This window comes from Adiantum capillus-veneris, chromosome 24, assembly GCF_014529385.1.
Source record: "Adiantum capillus-veneris isolate H3 chromosome 24, ASM1452938v2, whole genome shotgun sequence".
In the NCBI taxonomy this organism is placed as follows: Eukaryota; Viridiplantae; Streptophyta; class Polypodiopsida; order Polypodiales; family Pteridaceae; genus Adiantum; species Adiantum capillus-veneris.
The window spans coordinates 11,305,166-11,327,181 of record NC_140954.1 but is presented as its reverse complement, the minus strand read 5'-3'; the positions used below and the strand labels follow the sequence as shown (position 1 = coordinate 11,327,181).

Here is a 22,016-nt window from a genome sequence, read left to right as displayed (position 1 = left end):
GGTCATGTGCGGCACAGTTCAGGCACATACACCTAGCACGCACGGTGGATTGTGCAAAAACACAAGTGCATCCCTTGATTGGTTCTTTTGGAATTCGAGAAGTGTGACGCAAGAATGATCGTCGAGGCTGCTTCTTGGCTCTTTGGCTCTTTGCTCCTGGACCAACCATCTTCATCTACCCTCATCTCGGACTCAGTGAAATTTTTCCCGTGATTGGCCACAAAATTTGCGAACCCCTTGCCGCATTGTTCCACATTTTTCCGTCGACATGCGCACATGTTTTAGTTACAAAGCAAAATGCTTATATAATTGCCGCATCTAGAACTATGTAAATCCGTGCTTAATAGTGAAGTGTGTATGAAAAGGTAACTACAGATTATTTTGATGGTTCATCCTATTGGTCTGCCAACACACAGGCAGCCACTTGCACCGCATCAGGCTTGCACCGCATTCGATCCGCATCTCCAGATTCCCCAAGTCCCCTCGCCCGTTCGCAGCCTTGCCTTGGAAATTGGCACCACAGGCACCGCATAAACCTTGTCTACATGAAGCCGCAGTATTGCATAAGCTGCCACATTCCAAACTCCGCACAAAGCTTTGCTAACTGACCCCGCACTGCTGCCCATGGCGAGTACTCCTCTGCGAACTTCTGACAATATCACACACCTGATCGCAGTGCCACACATTTGGAGATAGTATATTTCCGCATTCTTGCCCTACAGGATACAGCACCGCATTGCGCCGTGTACCGCCATTTTGATCTCCGCATAGCAACTCCGATAGCATGGTCCAAACTTCCCAATAGTTTTAGGCACCTCCTCGTTGTGCAGACCACAACTTCCCATTTGTGACTGATAGCAATCCCTGTGATACTCTGAATGGCCTGCAACCAGCAACGTTGATATCTAATCTGCCTCCCGAACCAGGTGCACCACAAAATACTTCATTGCGGCAGTCCAATAAACTCCCGCACAGCAGACAAATTTGTGTGTTGTGTTGTGATGACCTTGGCGTGAGTTTGCTGCCGCATAAACTACCAGTAACTGCTCTACATGCAGGAAATTATTGAATGAGACCCCCATTGCCTTCCTACTTGCCAACATCAGGTTCAGAATACTGACGTCAGTAGTTGGCAACACCTCCTTCGTCAACAAAGGGGATTCCATTCCGTGCGTGGTCGCCAAGTGTTAAGAGCATCATCCACACACCCTTAATGTTGTTGATAAAGAAGAATTACAGACAGATAAAGACAGCAAGAGAGAGTGATAGAGAGAGAAGTGATAACCAGACATCCCAAGACATGTTCTCTGTTAATGATTGAACACCCGATGATGCGTACAAGGAGGACTCCTCCCTTTTATAGGAAAATAAGAACACCCTTTGAATCCCCGATGCCCCTTTAGTTACACCTTTTGAGATCCCCTCTACTAAGAGTGCATTACCACATGAAGGTACACGAGGCATGCTCGACACTCCCAATGCGGTCATGTGCGGTACATTTCGGGCACATACAAGACATAAGTGACACATAATGGCTACACACCTCAACAGGGCCATGAATCAAGCGTTGAGCCCATGCAAATTGATTCAGCATGGTTTCAACCTCTCTCAGCCTAGGAGAAGCAAAGGCGACGCATTAATGGCTTATGTATGTATTGCGGAGAGCAGGGGCACATAGTTTAACAGTGTCCAAGGAAGAGAAGGATGAAGGTTCATGGTGCAATGGACTCAACGTGTTCGGAAAACATGGACATCTAACCCCAATAGAGACCGCTCGGTTGGACAAAAGACAAGAAAAAAAGATCTCTTTCTTCCCGTTGATTCCACTTCAAGTTTTATGCTACCAGTCAAGATCCATATGTCGGGTAGGCACATGGATTGTGAAGCGTTACTAGATTCAGGCGCAACGGCATGCTTCATGGACAAAAAGTTTGCAAAAGAACAAGGCATACCACTTGTGGAGAAGTCTAATCCAACAACTGTAGAAGTCATTAATGGTCGTCCCCTCGCTTCAGGAGATGTCAGGTATGAAACTCGCCCCATAGAAGTGACATTGAAGGAGCATGTTTCAAGCATAGCGTTCAATATTATACAAAGCCAGCAGTCCAATTGTTATTGGGCTACCGTGGCTTGAATCACATAATCCTGACATTGATTGGAGGGCTCGGAGAATTGAACCACGAAAAGTCCAAAATAAGAAAGGAAGGCATAATAGGCCTATATATCTTGGAGCCAAGGTCTTCATGCGTGCAACCAAAAAGTATCCAACTTTTCTGATATTTGCAACACCAACTGACACGTCGACAACAAAAATCATGGAGGTATTGCCACGTCAATATCAAGATTACAATGATGTTTTTGAGAAGAAGAATGCAGACCTCTTACTGGAGCATCGACCCTATGATTGTGCTGCATCGACCCTATGATTGTGCTATAGAGCTTCAAGAAGGAACCCAACCCCCTTTTGGCCCAATGTACAAGCTATCTCAAGATGAATTGGTAGAATTACAAAAAAATATTGATGAGAATCTTGCTAAGGGGTTCATACGACATTCAAAGTCCCCAGCAGGAGCTCCAATACTCTTTGTAAAAAAGAAGGACTGAACTCTCCGGATGTGCATGGATTATAGGGGCCTGAACAAGATCATCGTCAAGAATCGCTATCCCCTTCCCTTGATTCCAGAGCTTCTTGAGCACCTTGGCAAGGCAAGAATATTTACAAAAATAGACCTTCTTAGTGCTTACAACCTAGTCAGAATCAAAGAAGGTGATGAATGGAAGACAGCCTTTCGCACAAGGTATGGCCACTTTAAATATACGATCATGCCGTTTGGCCTCACAAATGCCCCATTTGTTTTTCAACATTTAATGAACGATATCTTTTGGGAGTATTTGGATTATTTTGTGGTAATATATTTGGATGATATCTTGATATTTTACAAGGATCAAGAAGAGCATGAACACCATGTGCGATTAGTGCTTGAAAAGCTTCGTGCATCAGGGTTATATGCAAAGTTGGAGACGTGCTCTTTTCATCAATCTAAGGTAGAATTTCTTGGTTATGTAATTTCTGAAACGGAAATCTCCATGGATCCAAAGAAGGTTCAAACCATCCTTGATTGGGAGACACCCACCTTGGTAAGAGATGTTCACTTTTCCTCGGATTTGCAAATTTTTATCGTATCTTTATATGGGGATACTCTAAGGTGGTTACAGCACTCACAAGGTTGACATGACATAATAATTTTGTTTGGGACTCAGAGGCCGCGAAATCATTTCAGACTCTCAAGCAATCTTTCACGACCGCACCCATTCTAATTCACGCAGATCCTACAAAGCCTTTCATCCTAGAAACGGACGCTTCAGATTTTGCCCTTGGTGCTATTCTATCCCAAGTAGGAGAGGATGGTCGAGTACATGCTATGGATTTTCATTCATGCAAGTTATCATCTCTGCAGACATCAATTATGAAATCCATGACAAAGAGCTATTAGCAATCATCGACTCCTTCGACACTTGGCATCACCTACTTGAAGGAGCTCCTCATAAGATCAATGTCCATACAGATCACAAGAATTTGGAATACTTCATGGCATCCCGCGTTTTGAATCGTCGCCAAGCCAGGTGGAGTGGTATTCTGTCAAGGTTTGATTTTCTTATCTCTTATAGACCTGGCCGTCAACAAGGTAAGCCAGATGCCTTATCAAGAACATCCTACCTTGCACCTAGAGAAGGCGACACAGCATTTGATCAACAATAGTCAGTGATTTTGAAACCTGAGCAGCTTAAGCTAAACGCCACCATGAGCCAAGCTCTTGAAGATTCTACTTCTCTTTCTAAGGTGAAGACACAAATTGCCAGAGACCCCCTTGCTCAGAATATTAGACAACAACTACAAGGACAAGAGGTTAATGAGGACTTTCAAGAAATTGATGGACTAATTTACTATAAGGGTCTTCTCTATATTCCGCCAGGACCAACACGCTTGGAGGTACTTCAACAACGGCATGATCTTCCATCAGCAAGGCATTTTGGGGTTAATAAGACAATTGAGCTTCTCTCCCGTGACTTTTGTGGCCTCAAATGCGGAAGCTTGTCAAGGAGTATGTAGGCACTTGTGACACTTGCAATAGATCAAAGGCCCCTCGTCATTGTCCTCATCGGTTACTCCATCCCTTGCCCATTCCAAGCAAACCATGGTCATCCATCTCCATGGATTTCATTGTAGAGCTACCCTTGTCACAAGGATTTGACTCCATTTTAGTAGTCATGGATCGGTTTACAAAAATGGCACACTTCATTCCAACCACTAAAACCATCACCGGCGAAGGTATGACCAAACTCTTTCTACAGTATATGTATCGTTATCATGGATTACCGGATGAAATAATTTCTGATCGAGGCCCACAATTCATCTCTAGCTTTTGGAAAAGCTTATTCAAGCTACTCGGAGTACAAATCAACCTCTCCTCAGCCAATCACCCACAAAGTGATGGACAAACAGAGAGAGTAAATCAAGTTTTGGAATAGTATCTCCGTTGTACTATCAGTTATCACCAGGATAATTGGGTCGAGCTCCTACCGCTAGCAGAATTCTCCTATGACAACAGTTTTCATGCCTCCACCCATCACACTCTATTATTTGCCAATTATGGTCAGCATCCCAAACAGGATATCCACAGACACCATCAAGTCAAGAATCCACTTGCTATTCATCTTACACAACAATTATCTGCAATTCACAAAGAACTTACAATTCACATCAAAGAAGCTCAATCCAAGTATAAGGAAAGTACAGATCTCTATCGCATGCAACATCCAAAATACAAAGAAGGGGATAAAGTGTGGCTCCTCCGGCATGATCTGCGTTCATCTCGTCCTTGTCAAAAGCTTGATTATCAAAGGCTTGGGCCGTTTAAAATTATCCTTTAAGTCAATCCAGTCAACTATCGACTCCGATTACCCTCATCCATGAAAATCCATCCGGTCTTTCATGTCTCAGTCCTAGAACCTTGTCACACATCTAAGATCCCAGGAAGAGCCCTACAACCACCTCCTCCGGTTGAGATTCAAGGACATGACGAATATGAGGTCAAGGAAGTCATAGATTCTCGAGTTTCTCATGGCAAGTTACAGTACTTGGTGCATTGGAAAGGCTATGATGTCAGTGAACGAACCTGGGAACCAGCACACAATCTTCAGCATGCATCTCTCAAAGTCCAAGAGTTCCATCAACAATATCCATGGAAGCCCCAATCAACAAACACCACTGCTCCTCGTGGAACTCGTCGCTAGAGGAGGGGGTAATGTCATGGATGCTTGAGAGTTAGTCGCTGCCTGTATCAGCGCCTATGTCATCGCCTACATCATCACTAGAAGGCTCTAGAAGAATCTAGAAGGATCTAGAAGATTCTAGAAGGTTCTAAAAATATAAAGGAGATTCTAGAAGTTTCTAGAAGCTTGGAGAAGATTCCGAAAGTCTCTAGAAGTTTCTGGGAAGATCTAGAAAGTTGAAGAAGGATCTAGAAGGTTCTAGAAGAACTAGAAGGATCAAGAAGTTTCTAGAAGCTTGGAGAAGATTCCGGAAGGATCTAGAAGTTTTTGGAAAACTATAGAAAGTTGAAGAAGAATCAAGAAGGTTCTAGAAGATTCTAACCTCCTCAAGAAGAACCTAGAAATTTCTAACCTCCTCAAGTAACCTCCTCAAGCACTAGTATAAATAGGGGTCTTGGTTCACAAGCCCCTCAGTCTTGCCAACACCAGTTGTGAGGCACCTATGGGGAAAACCCTCTTCTAGTTCTTGTCTTATGTTCAAGTCTTGTCCTTGCAATCAAGCCTTGTCTTGTACTCAAGTCATGTAATCCAAGTCTTGTATCTAGCTCTCTTAATAAAGTATTAAGTCTTGTAATCAAGATTAAGCTTATCATCAAGTCCCAAGTTCTTGTATATTGTGAGCGCCTCCTCTCGCTCTCTTCTAGCTCTATACGTGCTCATAACACCAAGTCGCGAGGCTCGAACTTAAGTTCGAGCCTCATGAGCTAGAAACTTAGGAAGATGATCAACTAGAAAGAGTTGTAGATGAGGCCCTTGTGCATGAGGCTCAAACTTAATTTTGAGCCTCATGAGATAGGACTCTTGTAGACTGCTTCTGGCTTGGGAGAGTCCTAGTCTGGAGTGTTTGTGATGCTTAACAATTGAGCCTTTAGGTCATGAGAATCAAACATAAGTTTAGGCCACATGAAACTCAAACATAAGTTCATGCTAGATGAGGTAGAGACTTAATTCCAGCCTTGTGAGATACAAACTCTTTTAAAAAGTTTCTAGGTAGAAAGAGCTTTACTAGAGTGCTCACAAGGCTTGAAAATTGATTGTCCAGGTCATGAGGCTTGAACTTAAGTTCGAGCCTTAGAGCTAGAGATTGAACGAATGCTCCACTAAAACAAGTGATACTAGGGTGCTCACATGAGGCTTGAAAACTAAGCATCAAAGTCATGAGCCCTACCTTAAGTTTGAGCCCACAAACTATAGACTAAATACTCAATGAGATAGAATTTTGGCAAGAGTCTTTGTTTCAAGAAGCTCGTAGCTTAATCTTGAGCCTCATGCTATAGATGTTTGCAAATGGTTTCTAGCTAGAAATTTTTTTTCTAAAATATGTAGCTTAGCAGGCTTGAAAATTGAGTCTCTAGGTCATGACGCCCACTCTTGAAAATGATTCATGGCTTGAAAGAGTCCCACTAGAGTGCTCCATGAGGCCCAAACTTAAGTTTGAGCCTCATGAACTAGAGACTCAGGAAGATGATCAACTAGCAAGAGTTGTGGAAGAGTCCCTGGTGCATGAGGTTCAAACTTAAGTTCGAGCCTCATCCAATATGACTGTTGTAGATTGCTTCTAGCTTGGAAGAATCCTGCTAGAGTGTTCGTGATGCTTAGAACTAGAGCCTTTAGGTCATGAGACTCAAACATAAGTTCAAGCCAGATGAGGTAAAGACTCAATTCAAGCATTGTGAGATACATACTATTTTAAAAAGTTTTTAGGTAGAAAGAGCTTTACTAGAGTGCTCATAAGGCTTGAAAATTGAGTGTCTAGGTCGTGAGGCTTGAGCTTAAGTTCGAGCTCCAGAGCCAAAGATAGAATTATCCACTAAAACAAGTCGTAGTAGAGTGCTCACATGAGGCTCGAAAACTAAGCATCCAAGTTAGGAGGCTCCAACGTAAGTTTGAGGCCACAAACTATAGACTCGAGAAGCTCGTGAGCTTAAGCTTGAGCCTCATGAGCTACAGACTTTTGAAAACTAGTTCTAGTTAGAAAGAATCTTGCTAAAGTTTGTAGCTTAGGAGGCTTGAAATTTGAGTATGCAGGTCATGAGACTCAAACTTAAGTTCAAGCCTCGTGAGCTAGAGACTCTAAAAAGTTCTACTGGTATATTTTCAAGTATTATATGTACCGGTACCCGTTATGTATGCATTTTTGTAAAAAAAAAAGCTCTTGTGTATGAAAATTTTCACTTCCTTAATTTAAAAAACCCTTTATTTAAGTACAATTTTTTATAAACGTATCCTAATTTTAAATCTCTTATTTTATTTGCATGTGCTATCTTACATATTTCTTAGTGGACACCCCGAGAAAATATGTGAGCAACGTGGAGGACAAATTTGGCTTAGGCCAACCAAGTAAATAAAATACACATCCTTTACACTCCACACACCTGTGTTTGAAATTTCAAACACCAGGAGAATTTCACGTTTGCCCTTTTTTTTTTTTGGGTTAGGGAAAATGTTTTTTTTCTAGTCCTGCCACACACATACACGCATGCACAACCCGCGTGCACGTTTTAAAATAAAAAAATATAAGTAGCTAACGTACGGTACTGGATAGATAAAATGCAAATTGTACGTGGATTCCTTTTCTAAAAGTAAAGATACTGATTGAAATCACAGAAGTGTACGCTTGAACCCTTGCTTTCGTTCCACGTGAAAGTAATACTACACGTCCGACTCCCACGGTCCTGTTAATTTGCAGGAGCGCTGGAATCTGGAATCTGCATGATGAAATTAGCTCGACCACTTAAAGCTGCCACTGCACGTGGTAAAACAGATTTCTAGATTAGCGGGCGCCCCACAAGCTCATTATTATATAATTAGGGGCTGCAGGCCAGTCTCCCATACTTCTTCACCACACGGAGCTAATCGAGAGGAGGTAATGTATGCGAGAGAGAGAGAGAGAGAGAGAGAGAGAGAGAGAGATTAGAATGTGTGTGTATGTATGAGAGAGAGAGAGAGAGAGAGATTAGAATGTGTGTGTATGTATGCGTGTTAAACCTCAGGCGCTGATGGTAAACAGCGATGGCTTTCTTCTGATTATACTCATATGATGTATATTGAAAGAAGAGTTAATGATACCTGAAACACCTGTTTTTTTTTTTTAAAGTATTCTTGCCCATGATTTAAATCTTTTTCCCCGCTCCCTCCCTTACTTGTATCTCTCCATGTTAATGCAATGAGTCTTCTTTTGGCCACCAATCGTGCCTGCCTCGGCTATTCTCAATGTACACTAACTCTTGCTTGATTATTCATCTTGTCTTTTAGGTTATGGTCATGCGAGGCTTAATTATCAATTATCGATAACTATGCCTATACAGAGCAGTAAATGAATAACGTCTAAGCCTCTTGCATGGTCACTCGAGGCTTAGTTATTCATTCAACCTCCCAACTATGCCTTCAACTTCACAACTATGCTAAATTTGGCATAGTTCAAAGGGTAGGCATAATTATTCATTTATTGTACTTTTTTGCGTGTGACCAAGAATGAGGCTTAGTTATCAGTTCAAATAACTCATAACTAAGCCTCACGTGACCATAGCTTAAGTCGTTTTGGCCTCCCTATAAAAAGGCCTTAAAAGCGTTGGCTCTTCCACTGTTCTCAATTTCGTGGCCTACGATGTTTTCATTCACACAAAGATACCTCATCTATACTATTTTATTATTGAGGAATGAGAAGTACACGTGTGGATATCTCTCTGGAGACTAAGTAACACAGAGCATTCAATGAGGGGTGATGAGGGGATCGACAGCTTGAAAGTCCAAGGTGGGATCTCGAGGTGGACTAAACCCACGCAGTGTGAAAATCGAGGCAAACAAGAATCAAGGCAACACAAAAAATTATGGCTCTAACACCCACTTTTGAACCCACAACCTCATGGCCTAGTCACATGTGCTAATAAACTCACACCGTACGTACATAATGTACCTCCATCCGTTTTATGACCCTTTATTGTCAGTGAGCATACGCTACCTGAGTTTAGGGGGTTTAATTTGTAGTGTGACATCTCGACTGCGATTTCCTTGGCTTTTGTGCATGCACTTGCATGGATCCCCTCACCACCCCACATTGAATGTGTTGTGTTGTTTAGTCATCAGGCCACATCTTTATCCTTGTTCATAAGCGCCATGAAAAAGAGAGAGAGTCTCTCTTGTGATTTATGACAGGTTAGATGGCTAAGAGTCAGGTCTCACTGTGTGTGAGTGAAATTTGAGACTTTTATATGATGTTGTTAAAAAGTGGTCACCCTTCAACTTTAATGAAATTAGGGATTTCTTTGTGTTAAGAGCCCTGATAAAAGACTAACCAATAAAAATTCTTTTTACTCTGTTCCCTGATCGTGCATGATCACTTTTTTAACATAAATGGTAAGTTTACCTTTTTGGCTTTGCCTTGGACTCTAGAGGAGAGTTGAGTTAGGCATATATTCAATGTTTTCGGTGATGATTGAGACTTACCTTCAGTGTTCGAAAAAATCAATTTCATAAACATCCCTTTAGGATGGATCCAAACGGGAAATTTTAGGATGGATCCAAACAGGAAATTTTGTAAAATAATCGATATTTTTGCAATTTAACTCTACTTTATTAAGTTTTCTAAGGGGATTTGTCCTTCTCCTCCTCCCTTCAACCGACTCATTTGGTTTTTGAACGGGCTTAAGGCTAAGTTGAGACACACTTTTCGCGGACAATGCTTACCTTGAATGTTATTTCAAATGGATAATTTTAGTTCACCTTCATTTCACATTCTCACATGGCTTGACTTGTCTTGTTTTCTATTCTTTTAGAATGTTAAAGTGAAGTTTCACCTTGTATAATTCTAATAAATTATATAATTCTAGTAAATTATACACACACATATATGTACATATGCAAAAATCTTGATAAAGGGAAGAAAAATTTGTGAAATATGTGAAAAATTAATTCAAAAATCTTACAAATTTCAAAAATTTGGCTAGTATGTTTGGTTTGCTTCTTTGCGAGGAGGAAACTTAGTCACTTAATAAAAGAGACATTCCCGAACAATGTTTCATCTTTATAATTCTAGCTAATCTCAATTTAATGATTTTATCACTTTTTTATTGTTTTAGAAAGCCAGAGTGACCCTTTCACTTGTTTATTTTGTTTTGAGCTTTAGTGTGAGACCATCTCAACATACCTTTTAATGCTTGATGCCACTAAGGTAAGGGAGCCAGTTTAGAGGCGTTTTGTAGAAACGTGTTTTTTTTTTTTTTTTGGGGGGGGGGGGGGGGGGGGAGAGATTTTGCAAATCTCATCATTTTTAATATTTATGCCTTGCATGAGACTCCTCATGAAAAGACGAATTGAATGATACCAAAATCAATATTTTTTAGATTTTGTTTGAATGCTCCATTTGAATAAATTTAGCTTTCGAGGCTTTTTGAAACATTAGAGACACTCAAAGCCCAATAATGGTACACTTTTCAGCAAATCACAACATGACACATAAGCAAGATTCTAGGAATATTCTAAACTTCTTGCCTCTAAATTGGGGGTGGATATGTGTTTAACTTGGGGTCAAATTTTTTCGTCTCTTAACTCGCTCCCTTACCCTAAAACATTTAGTCATAGGGTGACTCGGTTCTCAATCAATCATTCTATGATTGTGAACATTATATGCTTTTTAGAAATGCAAGCTAGACTGGGTTCAGACGTTTCGGATGAAAGCCTACCTTTGTAATGCCCGCCTCCAAGCCTCTTGTTCACAAGAGTCATTGGCATCAAACTGAAAAAGGTAGATGCAGCTGATTGCAATCAATCAACATTAACATGGTGGAAGGGAAATTGCTTCTCACCCCCACAATGCAGGTTCAATCTTTGCAACCCACAATATCTCCTAAAAAGTAGGCAGTAGTTTTTTTTTTCGAGACGAGGGAGGATGAGGGTTGTCCTTCCATTGGCTCATCTGAAACCAGTCTTAGACTTTAGCATACATGTATGCTTTAGCCATGTAAATTTAGAACTAAAAGTAAATGTGAGTTACTTTCACATGCATATATTCCTTAGCCATGTATTTTTAGCAAAGCAAGTTATAGCCAGTGTTCACTAAAAATTTATTTTCCCAACTAGTGATAAAAGGACACGGTTAAAAATCTATCAATGTTTTTGCCAAAATAATGCAGAATTTGTCAATCTGTAGATTAAAATGTGTAAAATTTCATCGGATTTCCCAAGATGAGCTTAAAATGTAGCAAGGTTTTTGGAATTTCTAGTGTCAGATGAAAACTACACAAAACTACACTGTAAAGGTCAGTTTTTCATCAACACTAGTGTTAGTTTTGTATTTGAAATGGACATGCATTTAATGGTTCTCACTTCTCTCTCTCTTTTTATTTCTAATAAGACACTTATAGCTCCCTTAATCTTCCTCTATATATGTAAGGTAGGATAGTGAAACCATACCTTCCTTTATCTTCCTCTATGCAAGGTAGGATAGTGAAACCATACTGTTTCCCCATGAGAGAGAGAGAGAGAGAGAGAGAGAGAGAGAGAGAGAGAGGATCCTACAAACCTATTTACAAGTAGGTAATAAGGTTTTTATAACGATATTTTTTCTTGAATTTAAAGATTTTTATAAGTTATTTTTAATATATCAAACCTTTTTTCAAAAAGTCTTCCTTTCAATACTACTATATATGTATGAGGTATCTAGAAATGTTTCTAGCTAAAAATTACATCAATATATTTATGTATATAATTATTAGGAAAGAATACCTTTGATCGGATTGTTCAACGATTTCTAATCTTTATTTCTTTTTTACAATTGAGATCCATTTTTTAGTGCTTAACATGTAATTTGTCACAAATTACTATAGCAATTCATTTCCAAAGCCTACATAACTAGCTCAAATTCTAATTTTAGGATCTTGTATTAATAGACAATCAATTTACTTATGAAAAGCTACAAATTTTTTAATCTTTGGAGAAATTCAATCTCAAAACCAAGAGTATTTTGGGAATTTTGGAAAATTTGAATGGCATTTTGGAAATTTATGACAAAATATTGAGGGTATTTTGGTGATTTTTCAAAATTATTAAATACATATCCAAATGCAAATCTTTTAAAGAGAGAAAGAGAGAGAGAGAGAGAGAGGCTTATTGTAGAATGCTAACTCTCAGGAAAGCTGAAAAGAGGAGTCATGGCCCTTGGTATTGGTAGCCTTCTAAACCCTGGCCTTCTCAAGTCCATCAAGGAAAAGGAAAAGGTATTATATCCCAAGTTAATGAACAAAATTCTTCTAGTCTTGGCAGTAAGCCCCTAGGATTTCTTTCCAATCATGAATTAATAGGTGGCAGTGGAGAAGAGCAAGAGATTAGCTGCAGCAGAAGGCATCAAGGAATGGATGATCAACATTAGGAACCAGATACACAAGAATCCTGAGCTAACGTTTGACTGTTACGAGACAAGCAAGCTAGTGAAAGCCACCTTGAAGGAGCTAGATGTGTACTTCTACGATGACAAAACGTATGCAACAACAGGAGTTGTTGGCCGCATTGGTAGCGGGAGCGCCCCCTTTGTTGCTTTGAGAGCAGATATGGATGCATTACCATTGCAGGTGAGGTGTTGGATACGATATATAGTTTCTAGACATGCAAATTCCATGTGATTATAGCACAAGAAGATTTAGAAATTTTCTCATGTAGGAAAATGGAGTCTTTTTCAGTGTTTTTCATACAATGCATAACATCGTGAGCTTCTGCTCGAGAGGCATCGACGGATACCTAGCTAGGTACGATTGAAGGCCGGCGGTCCCCTGTCCCCAATCGTACCTAGCTAGGTATGCGGTGCCTCCCTCGCCAAAGCTCATGATGTTGAGGTAAGTTGCAAGAACTATGAGAGGTAGCTGGCTTATGATGATGTTGTAACCCAGAAGTAAAATTTTGGCAATACCCATTTTCATTTTGGAAAACTAGAAACATAATGGCAGATTTCATTGCATAGGAGCTCTATGAATGGGAGCATAAGAGCAAAGTGGACGGAGTTATGCATGCGTGTGGACATGATGCTCATACAAGCATGCTTCTAGGTGCAGCCAAGCTCCTCCAGCAACGCTATCGAAACAAAGAGTTCGAGGTAATGTACTTCAAACTTTTCTCTTATGAAAACATACCTCCAATAATCCTGTAGACAGACGTCGTGGTGCAAATTTAACAAATAGTGGATGCTGATCATTTTAATTAATTTTCTTGAGCCATGATGTACATATAGGGAACAGTGTTCTTACTCTTCCAACCATCAGAGGAGAAAAATGCGGGTGCTAGCGAGATGGTGGCTGATGGAGCATTGAAGGAATCTCAGGCCATCTTTGGATTGCATGTGACAGATGGATTGCCGGTTGGCATGTGGGCCTCAAGAGTTGGTACATTGATGGCAGGTTCTACACGGTTTGATGCTAGAATTAATGGGGTGGGGGGGCATGGCGGTGTCCCTCAAGGAGCGATTGATCCCATAGTTGCTTCTGCCTCTATCATTTCCTCCTTGCAACCTATTGTCTCCCGAGAAACTGACCCAAATGATAGTCAGGTATATTTCAAAGATACTGTTTAAACAATCTCTGTTATCACAAGAAGATTTAGAAATTTTCTCATGCAATCAAACGGAGTGTTTTTCATACAATGCATAACATCATGAACTTCTGCTCGAGAGCCATTGCATACCTAGCTAGGTACGATTGGGGGCAGGGGACCGCCGCCCACCCCCCCACCCACCAGGCCGGTGGTCCCCTGCCCCCAATCGTACCTAGCTAGGTATGCGGTGCCTCCCTCTCAGAAGTTCATGCATGATGTTGAGGTAATCCACAATGTGGGGATTATTGTGGGAATTTGTCCAAAACTTCTTGTCTATATAAAGAGACATGATACAACTGATATAATTATGCACGATGACACTATCTAGGTTATCACTGTTGGTTACGTTAACGGAGGCACTGCCGGCAATATTATCCCCGACTTTGTTGAAATGGGTGGTACATTTCGTTATGTCGATGGATCAGATGAAGCCAAGGTCGAGGAGAGGAAGAACAGAATCTTACAAGTGAGTTTCTCTTTCAAATCAAACCATTACAAGCATTTCTAGTTAGCATGCTTCTCAATAATAATGGTCTAGTACTTTCATCTAATACCAAAAATGTTGTATAAGAAGATTTAGAAATTTTCTCATGTAGGAAAACAGAGTCGTTTTTAGTGTTTTTCATACAATGCATAACATCATGAGCTTCTGCTCGAGAGGCACCTCATACCTAGCTAGGTACGATTGGGGGCAAGGGACCGCCGGCCCCGTGAGCCGGCCCCCTCACGGGGCCGGCGGTCGCCTTCCCCCAATCGTACCTAGCTAGGTATGCGGTGCCTCCCTCGCAAAAGCTCATGATGTTGAGGTAAGTCCAAAACTTCTTGTGGTATATTTTAGGTGGGCAGGGGACCACCGGCCCTTCCACCGGGCCGGCGGTCCCTTGCCCCCAATCGTGCCTAGCTAGGTATGCAATGCCTCCCTCACAGAAGCTCGTGATGTTGAGGTAAGTCCAAAACTTATTGTGGTATATATGTCAGGTGATCGAAGACCAAGCAGTGGTGCACCGATGCACAGCTACGTCTGAGTTTAATCCAAAGCACAATTACCCACCGGTTGTGAATAGTAGTGAAGCGTATGAGTTTGTACGAGCAGTGGCATTGAAGGTACTTGGAGATGAGAGCAAACTCATTGAGCTACCATCATCAGCAACTGCATCTGAGGATTTCTCCTACTATTTGAAGAAGATACCCGGTGCCTTTGGTTTTGTGGGATGTGCCGCTTCTTTTCCAAATGAGGACACTGTCTACCCCGTCCATAATCCCAAGTTTGTGTTGGATGAGGATGTGCTTCCTGTGGGTGCAGCCATCTTGACTGCCACTGCCATTGAATACATTGCCAACCAGCCATTCTAAGAAAACCTAGTAATTAGTACTGTCGTAATAAGCAGTGCCACCCGAGATAAGCATGTCCTTCTCTCCCAATAATTATTGTATCTACTTGGTGTGTGTGTGGGCACATTGTCTCAAACTTGTTGCTAATATATGCTCTTCTGTAATAGTTGAAGTGTAGTGGAGTGTTTGGTACTTCCACATGAAAAACACAAGAAGATTTAGAAATTTTCTCATGTAGGAAAAGGGAGTTTTTCTTTAGTGTTTTTCATACAATGCATAGCATCATGAGCTTCTGTTCGGGAGGCACCGCATACCTAGCTAGGTACAATTGGGGGCAAGGGGACCCCGCCCCCCCCACCGGGCCGGCCGCCCCCTAACCTCAATCGTACCCTACTAGGTATGGGGTGCCTCCCCCATAGAAGCTCATGGTGTTGAGGTAAGTCATAATGTGGGAATTAATAGCATTCTGGGCATGATACAACCTGTTTGTGTAGGTTTTATATAAGCTTGGGGGAGCTCCAGTTTAGAGGAAAAACTTAGTGAAGGTCTTTTTAGGGCTCAAAAATGTTGCATTTAGAGGGGGTCTTTCCAACAACTTGATCGAGGTGTAAGTTGATTGAAAGTTAATCAGTTTCTCAAACTTCTAAAGTGACAGATACTAGGGAATCAGATTAGTGCTCGAAAAGAACCTAGGTTTACTGTAATCCCACCTAAAAATTTTAAAATTTACCTCTATATTTTATATTTGAAGGTGAAAAAACCCACAAAATTTTGAAAAAATTAGTGTAATTTGGTGCACCTTCAAATTTTGTCAATTTACCTCTGTTGTTTCACATATGTAGGTTTGCCAAGTTTTTGGAAAAAAAAAAAATTCGAGGACCGCTAGGGATGCTGAAATGGATTGGAATATGGGTTAGCGACATGCCTTGGAGTCAGGTTTGGGTGACAGAATTTTCAAAGAGAGTGAAGTATTTGGTTCGTAAAAGGTCAAGGGTAAAGATCTTTTTATGGGTCTATAAAATGAAACTTGGAAAAAAAAGAGGGGGGGGGGGGGGGGGGGTGGTGTCTTGATTATGAAATTAGCTTTGATGCCATTACACATAAAAAACCGTCTCAATCTCACTATAGGGTAAAGGGGCCAATAAAAAACCACCCCCCTTTAGGAGGACTGCCGGGGTCAGTTTTTTTGTGCACTTTCGGATCCATTGTGAGATACAAATGGGTGAGAGTTGGGGTGGACAATGTAGCCAACTTGCAATCGTGGCCATTAGATCTTGGGTTCAAACCTTGTTGGCACAATGGCTCTAAAAGCCCCCCCATTCTGGTTTCCTATTTACACCCATTTTTTATACACATAAAAAATATTGTGCGGGCGTTCTTCGCCTGTATAAATGCAACTTGATTCGAGATTTTTGCTGCTGGTAGAGACGATCTCGATCTTCATTTTGAGCATCTAAGCACTCGATTCTGTTTAGCGTGCTTTCAAGAGCGTGTGTTTCCTCTTAGATGGCCTTAAGTTGGCCCCTTTACCCTATAAGTGGGACAGTCTCTCATATCCTCTTCATCACACATAGCTATTTGAGAGTAGGTAATAATAAATATGTGTGTGTGTGTGTGTGAGTGTGTGTGTGTGTGTGAGAGAGAGAGAGAGAGAGAGAGAGAGAGAGAGAGAGAGAGAGAGAGAAAACACGAACAGAAGAGAATTTTAACGTCGTAGGAAACCATCCCAAGAGAGTAGCTGGTAATAAATAATGTGTGTGTGTGTGTGTGTGTGTGTGTGTGTGTGAGAGAGAGAGAGAGAGAGAGAGAGAGAGAGAGAGAGAGAGAGAGAGAGAGAGAGAGAGAGAGAGAGAGATGTTGACTCTCAAGCAAGTAGAAAAGAGAAGTCAATGGTCATGAACCTTGGTATTGGTAGCCATCTAAACCCTAGCCTTCTAAGTTCCAACTTCCACCAAGCAAAAGCATTATTCTAGGATGAACTAATAGGTGGCAGTGGAGAAGAAGAGTAAGAGATCATTTGTAGTGGTAGCCGTCAACAAATGGATGATCAACATTAGGGAGTAGATAGTACATGAGAACCCTTAGATAAGGTTTGATTGTTATGAGACAATCGATCCGTTGAAAGCCACCGTGAAGGGGCTAGAAGCGTATGTACTTTCTACGATGACAAAACACATGTAGGAATAGGACTGGTTGGTCTTATTGGTAGTGGAAGTGCCCTCTTTATTGCTTTGAAAGCAGATATGAATGTCCTACTTTGGGTGGGTGGGTCGGTGGGTGGGTGGGGAGGGGGGGTATGGTGATGTCCTCCAAGTAGTGATCGATCCCACAATTGCTTTTGTCTCTACTATTCCTTACTTACAACCTATCATATCTTGAGAAACCGACCCAAATGATATTAGGGTACAACACTATGACATTTGGAGCACATTATTGCTCAGATAGACGCAGAAAAACAAAGGAAAAGTTTAAGGCAAAAAAGCTCGGGAGCGGTAATGCTCGCGGTAATGGTCCTTCAGCAAATCTCGCGGTAATTGGCCCGGCTAAATTTTCGCGTGTATTTCCGCACTTTTTACCTCCAGTATTACCGCGACGATTACCGCAACCGGGAGTATTTTTTAAAAAAAAGCAAATGATCATTTGGATGGTCCTTGGTTGGTAGGACCCATCCAAATGGTCAATTGCCTTTTTTTTCTTATACATTTAATAAATAAAAAAACAACAATTTCATTGCACCAAAACTTTGGACCAAAATCAAATGTTTAATTATATTGGAGAAACTGTTCAAAAACAACAATTTCATTGCACCAAAACTTTGGACCAGAACGAAATGTTTAATTATATTGGAAAAACTGTTCATTACAAAATTGCCCAAATAGGCGATGCATAGAGGCTATACAACTGTGGCCAAAAGAAGACTTTGGGCCAAAATCAAGTGTTTAATTATATTGGATATTATAAAATTGCCCAAATAGGCGATACATGGGGGCTATATAACTGTGGCGAAAAGAAGACGCGCACGCGGGCCCAAAAACAATTGGAGGATTGAGCTACTTGGATCCTGGGACCTCTTGAGGGACTCCTTGACTCTGGAAAAGAAAAAAACAACAAAACTTTTAATTAATACAAATGGATACATAAAGCTGCATGCAATGATTTTTTAAAAAAAGTTCACACTTACAGGCTGTAGTGTATGACATGCATTTTCAAATTCTTCGCGATTGATTTTGTTGTTTGCATACAGCCAGCACCATGTCTGATATTCGGAGTGGCTCTCTCTGTATCTTTGAATCTCTCGGCTTGGACGGGTCATAGTAATATTTTGCTGTATATCAATTAAAAAATATCATAAACCTAACCTTATTACCACAAATTAAATCAATTCAAATGAAATACGCACACTCACAAATTTATCTTTCCATGCTACTTTTCCGTCCGAGCCGTAATGCGTGGGCGTTTGCTGCGCCCTCGCCTCCACCTGCCGAGTGTGCGCCCTAGCACCTGTCGCTCTCTCGTCCTCCAGCTCGCCCTGGGCTTTCTCCCACTCCTCGTCGTGAACATTTCCAGGGCGATAGTTGTGACCCTCAGATTCAAATATTCGCTTTGCCGCCCTTCGTACACTGGACTTCTTATTTTTCAAGAAATTCTTGATGTATTCCTCGAGCCACTGCCTGGAGAACTCTTCCACTTGCGGATTAGGGAACCGCATGAGCAATGTCGTGTGAATGTACGTCACGTCGGCTGGGTCCTGATCTTTGAAAGATTTAAAGCAATCTTGGTATGTCGAGTGGATTAGCTGGTTAAGGTGCCCTCGAAATGTCCTCCCCAAAGAGGAACCTAGATCCTCCTCCCCCCCACAATGTATATAATAGTAGTAGCCACGAGCGTCCGGGGCGGGTGCATCGCGGCCCTCATTCTCATGTGGAGCTCCAAGGGGTGAGCGAGGAGGTCGGGGTGTAAAAGGAGGTGAATCTGTAGCAGTGCCCCCTCCACAACCAAAGCAGCACGAGCCAATACCTCGACGAGAGCGTGAGCCACCACTACGAAAAGAGCGCTGGCCCGAGCCTGAACCGCTGGGTGGTGTAGGCGACGGATAACTCGACGGTGCGTGCGTGGATAGCTGCGAATGCAAGGTGGAGGGAACTACGGGTGACGAGAAAGTCGAGGGTAACGTGGAGGGAGGCCCACTGGGAGGCACACTCTACACGATCGGAGTGCCGGCGCCCGGTGTCGCAAGCGGTGAGAGCCCATAGGCAGCCAACTGTGCTGGTGTGTACCGCCCTCGAAGACTCTACTGCGAGGATAACCACTCTGCCTGGGCGCGGTATGCCCTCTCGAGGTCGGGGTCGTGTACTGCATCTCGGAACCATCAAAAGCCGAAGGTGGATTGTGACTGGTGGGAGGAAGACTGCGAGTAGTAAGTATCACAAGCGTCCTCGTAAGAGAGGCCCTCGGCGAGAAAGTCCTCTATGGATCGATAGCCGGGAGTGGAAGAGGATGCCATATCCTACAATTTCACAAAAAAAAGGGACCCTAATTAACATTGGATTCTAGTCAAAGTGAGATTCTTCCTTGCATAGGATTCCTCCCTGCATAAGATTCTTTTTATCTCCTATTTAAGAAATGGTTTATGTGCTTGTTTTTTTTGCATCCATTTAGAGTGTGTGTGTGTGTGTGCTTCTAATTGATCTATTGTGTGTGTGCGTTAGTGTGTGGCAAAGAAATTAATCTAGTGTGTGTGTGTTGGACCTTAATCTACCGTTGGGCTTCTCGGTGACCATTGGGGTCTCAATCAACTTCATCGCACACCCACATGGAGGTATGTTTTGGTATGTTAATGCTAATAGAGGTATGTTTTGGTATATTAATGCATGCCCAAGCACACACTAATGCAAGCGTTAGTGTGTGCTTGTAACGCGTGCACACACTAATGCTTGCATTAGTGTGTGCTTGTGCACTAATTAGTGTGTGAAAACACACCAATGCATGCATGCATTGGTGTGTATTAGAGAGGTATGCACACACTAACGCTTGCATTAGTGTGTTCTTGGGCACAAATTAGTGTGTAGAAACACACTAATGCATGCACACACTAATGCAAGCATTAGTGTGTGTGTGTATAATGCATGCATTGTGCACAAAATAGTGTTTTAGTGTGTGTGTGTGTGTGTATAATGCATGCATTGTGCACAAAATAGTGTGTGAAAACACACTAGTTTGTGTACAATCACACACTAATGCAAGCATTAGTGTGTGTATAATGCATGCACACACTAATGCTTGCATTAGTGTGTGCATGGACACAAATTAGTGTGTAGAAACTAACTAATGCGTGTGTGTATAATGTATGCACACACTAATACGGGCATTAGTGTGTAAAAACTAACTAGTGCGGCATTAGTGTGTAATTTGTGGACAAAATAGTGTGTAAAAACTAACTAATGCATGCACACACTAATGCTTGCATTAGTGTGTACTTGTGCATGCATTAGTGTGTTTACACACTAATTCATGCACAAGCACACCCTAATGGAAGCATTAGTGTGTGCTTGTAACGCATGCACGCACTAATGCGGGCATTAGTGTGTGATTGTGCACAAAATTTTGTGTGTGTGTGTGTGTGTGCGTGTGTGTACAATGTGTGTGCATGTTAGTGCATGTGTGTGTATGCATTGTGTGTGTGTGTGCATGTGTGTGTGTGTAGAAGAACGAGAAGAAAGAGAGAGAGTTTGAGCACTTACATTCGTGACCTCGGTCGAAGGATATGGTGGGGATGGAGATGAAGAGAGTAATAGAGGTTGGAGATGGAGAGGGAGAAGGAGAGAGAGCTTGGAGATGGAGAGGGAAACATGCCCGCGCTGAAGAGGAGGTCGATTTTGAATTTTTGGCATTCAATTTCGCGAGGGCACGCAGGTGCCCCCTTTATATAAAAAAATTTGCCTGAAATATTACCGCGTATATTACCGCGCCATTTACCGCCGGTATTACCGCCAATATCTCTCTGATGAGACATTGAGGTTATGCCGACTGCATGACCTCTTGTAACCACTCCCCTCTATCTTTAATGAGTGTCATTCATGTCAGTACCAACATTCTTGATTTTTCTTTTTCTTATTTAGTGTGTGGTCGTGTGTGCAGGACGATTGGGACGATTGGGATGACGTGGGTACGAGCGTCTCTTGAGATATTGAATATTCAAGCAATGTTTGGATGGAGCAATGCAGGGGTCGATGCACTATTGAGGTACGTTTAAGTGTAATAAGTGTTAGTTGTGAGTTTTTTTCGTGGTTATATGCAATAACGAGTGTTATTTCATTATGTCATAGGCTATTAGGAAAGATGATGCCTAAAGGAAATCATCTTCTAGAAAATCGAAGGAAGGCACGACAGGTGGTGACAGGGCTTGGGATGGACTATGATCGTATACATGCATGTGTCAATGATTGCGTGCTATTCCGCAATGAACATGCAAGGCTTGATGCTTGCTCCGTGTGGGGAGAATCAAGGTACAAAGAGAGAATGCAAGGAACCACAATACCTCGCAAGGTTCTTCGTCATTTCCCCCTCATTCCCTGCATCAAGCACATGTTCAACACCAAAGGAACAAGCGAGCTTCTTACATGGCATATGACAAACCGCTCCACCGATGGGGTTATGAGAGTGCCAGCTGACTCGCCGGCATGGCAACACATTGAGCAGACATGGCCGGAGTTTAGAGAAGAGCCTCCTCAACTTGAGGCTTGGTCTGGCTAGTGATGGGGTAAACCCATTTG

The 22,016-nt window shown here is 41.9% G+C and overlaps 2 protein-coding genes across 6 annotated transcripts; both read left to right on the top strand.

The window, feature by feature from the left end:
• The first annotated feature begins 8,088 nt into the window (after nt 1-8,088).
• On the top strand, nt 8,089-15,409 carry LOC147425943 (IAA-amino acid hydrolase ILR1-like 5). The gene is made up of 7 exons (XM_086499124.1): nt 8,089-8,200; nt 12,463-12,548; nt 12,633-12,899; nt 13,286-13,417; nt 13,553-13,867; nt 14,240-14,377; nt 14,890-15,409. Exons 2-7 carry the CDS (start codon nt 12,483-12,485, stop codon nt 15,262-15,264), a joined length of 1,293 nt encoding a protein of 430 aa, XP_086355250.1. The 5' UTR covers nt 8,089-8,200; nt 12,463-12,482; the 3' UTR covers nt 15,265-15,409.
• A 146-nt stretch (nt 15,410-15,555) lies between these two features.
• On the top strand, nt 15,556-22,016 carry LOC147425942 (uncharacterized). Of its 5 annotated transcripts, XM_086499131.1 has the most exons (4): nt 19,441-20,062; nt 21,005-21,112; nt 21,382-21,486; nt 21,570-22,016. In XM_086499131.1, exons 2-4 carry the CDS (start codon nt 21,048-21,050, stop codon nt 21,994-21,996), a joined length of 597 nt encoding a protein of 198 aa, XP_086355257.1. In that variant the 5' UTR covers nt 19,441-20,062; nt 21,005-21,047; the 3' UTR covers nt 21,997-22,016. The 5 variants fall into 5 exon arrangements, with proteins under 5 accessions (XP_086355258.1, XP_086355257.1, XP_086355259.1 ...); XM_086499132.1 differs by lacking the exons at nt 19,441-20,062; nt 21,005-21,112 and adding an exon at nt 15,556-16,179; XM_086499133.1 differs by lacking the exon at nt 21,005-21,112.

What these genes read in the sequence shown, in the direction of transcription:
- LOC147425943 (XM_086499124.1), top strand. Translation starts at nt 12,483, where the DNA reads ATGGCCCTTGGTATTGGTAGCCTTCTAAACCCTGGCCTTCTCAAGTCC. An exon ending in ATCGAAACAAAGAGTTCGAG is followed by an intron (nt 13,418 to 13,552) that starts GTAATGTACTTC and finishes ATGTACATATAG; the next exon opens with GGAACAGTGTTCTTACTCTT. An exon ending in CTGACCCAAATGATAGTCAG is followed by an intron (nt 13,868 to 14,239) that starts GTATATTTCAAA and finishes GACACTATCTAG; the next exon opens with GTTATCACTGTTGGTTACGT.
- LOC147425942 (XM_086499129.1), top strand. Translation starts at nt 21,275, where the DNA reads ATGACCTCTTGTAACCACTCCCCTCTATCTTTAATGAGTGTCATTCAT. An exon ending in GGGGTCGATGCACTATTGAG is followed by an intron (nt 21,487 to 21,569) that starts GTACGTTTAAGT and finishes ATTATGTCATAG; the next exon opens with GCTATTAGGAAAGATGATGC.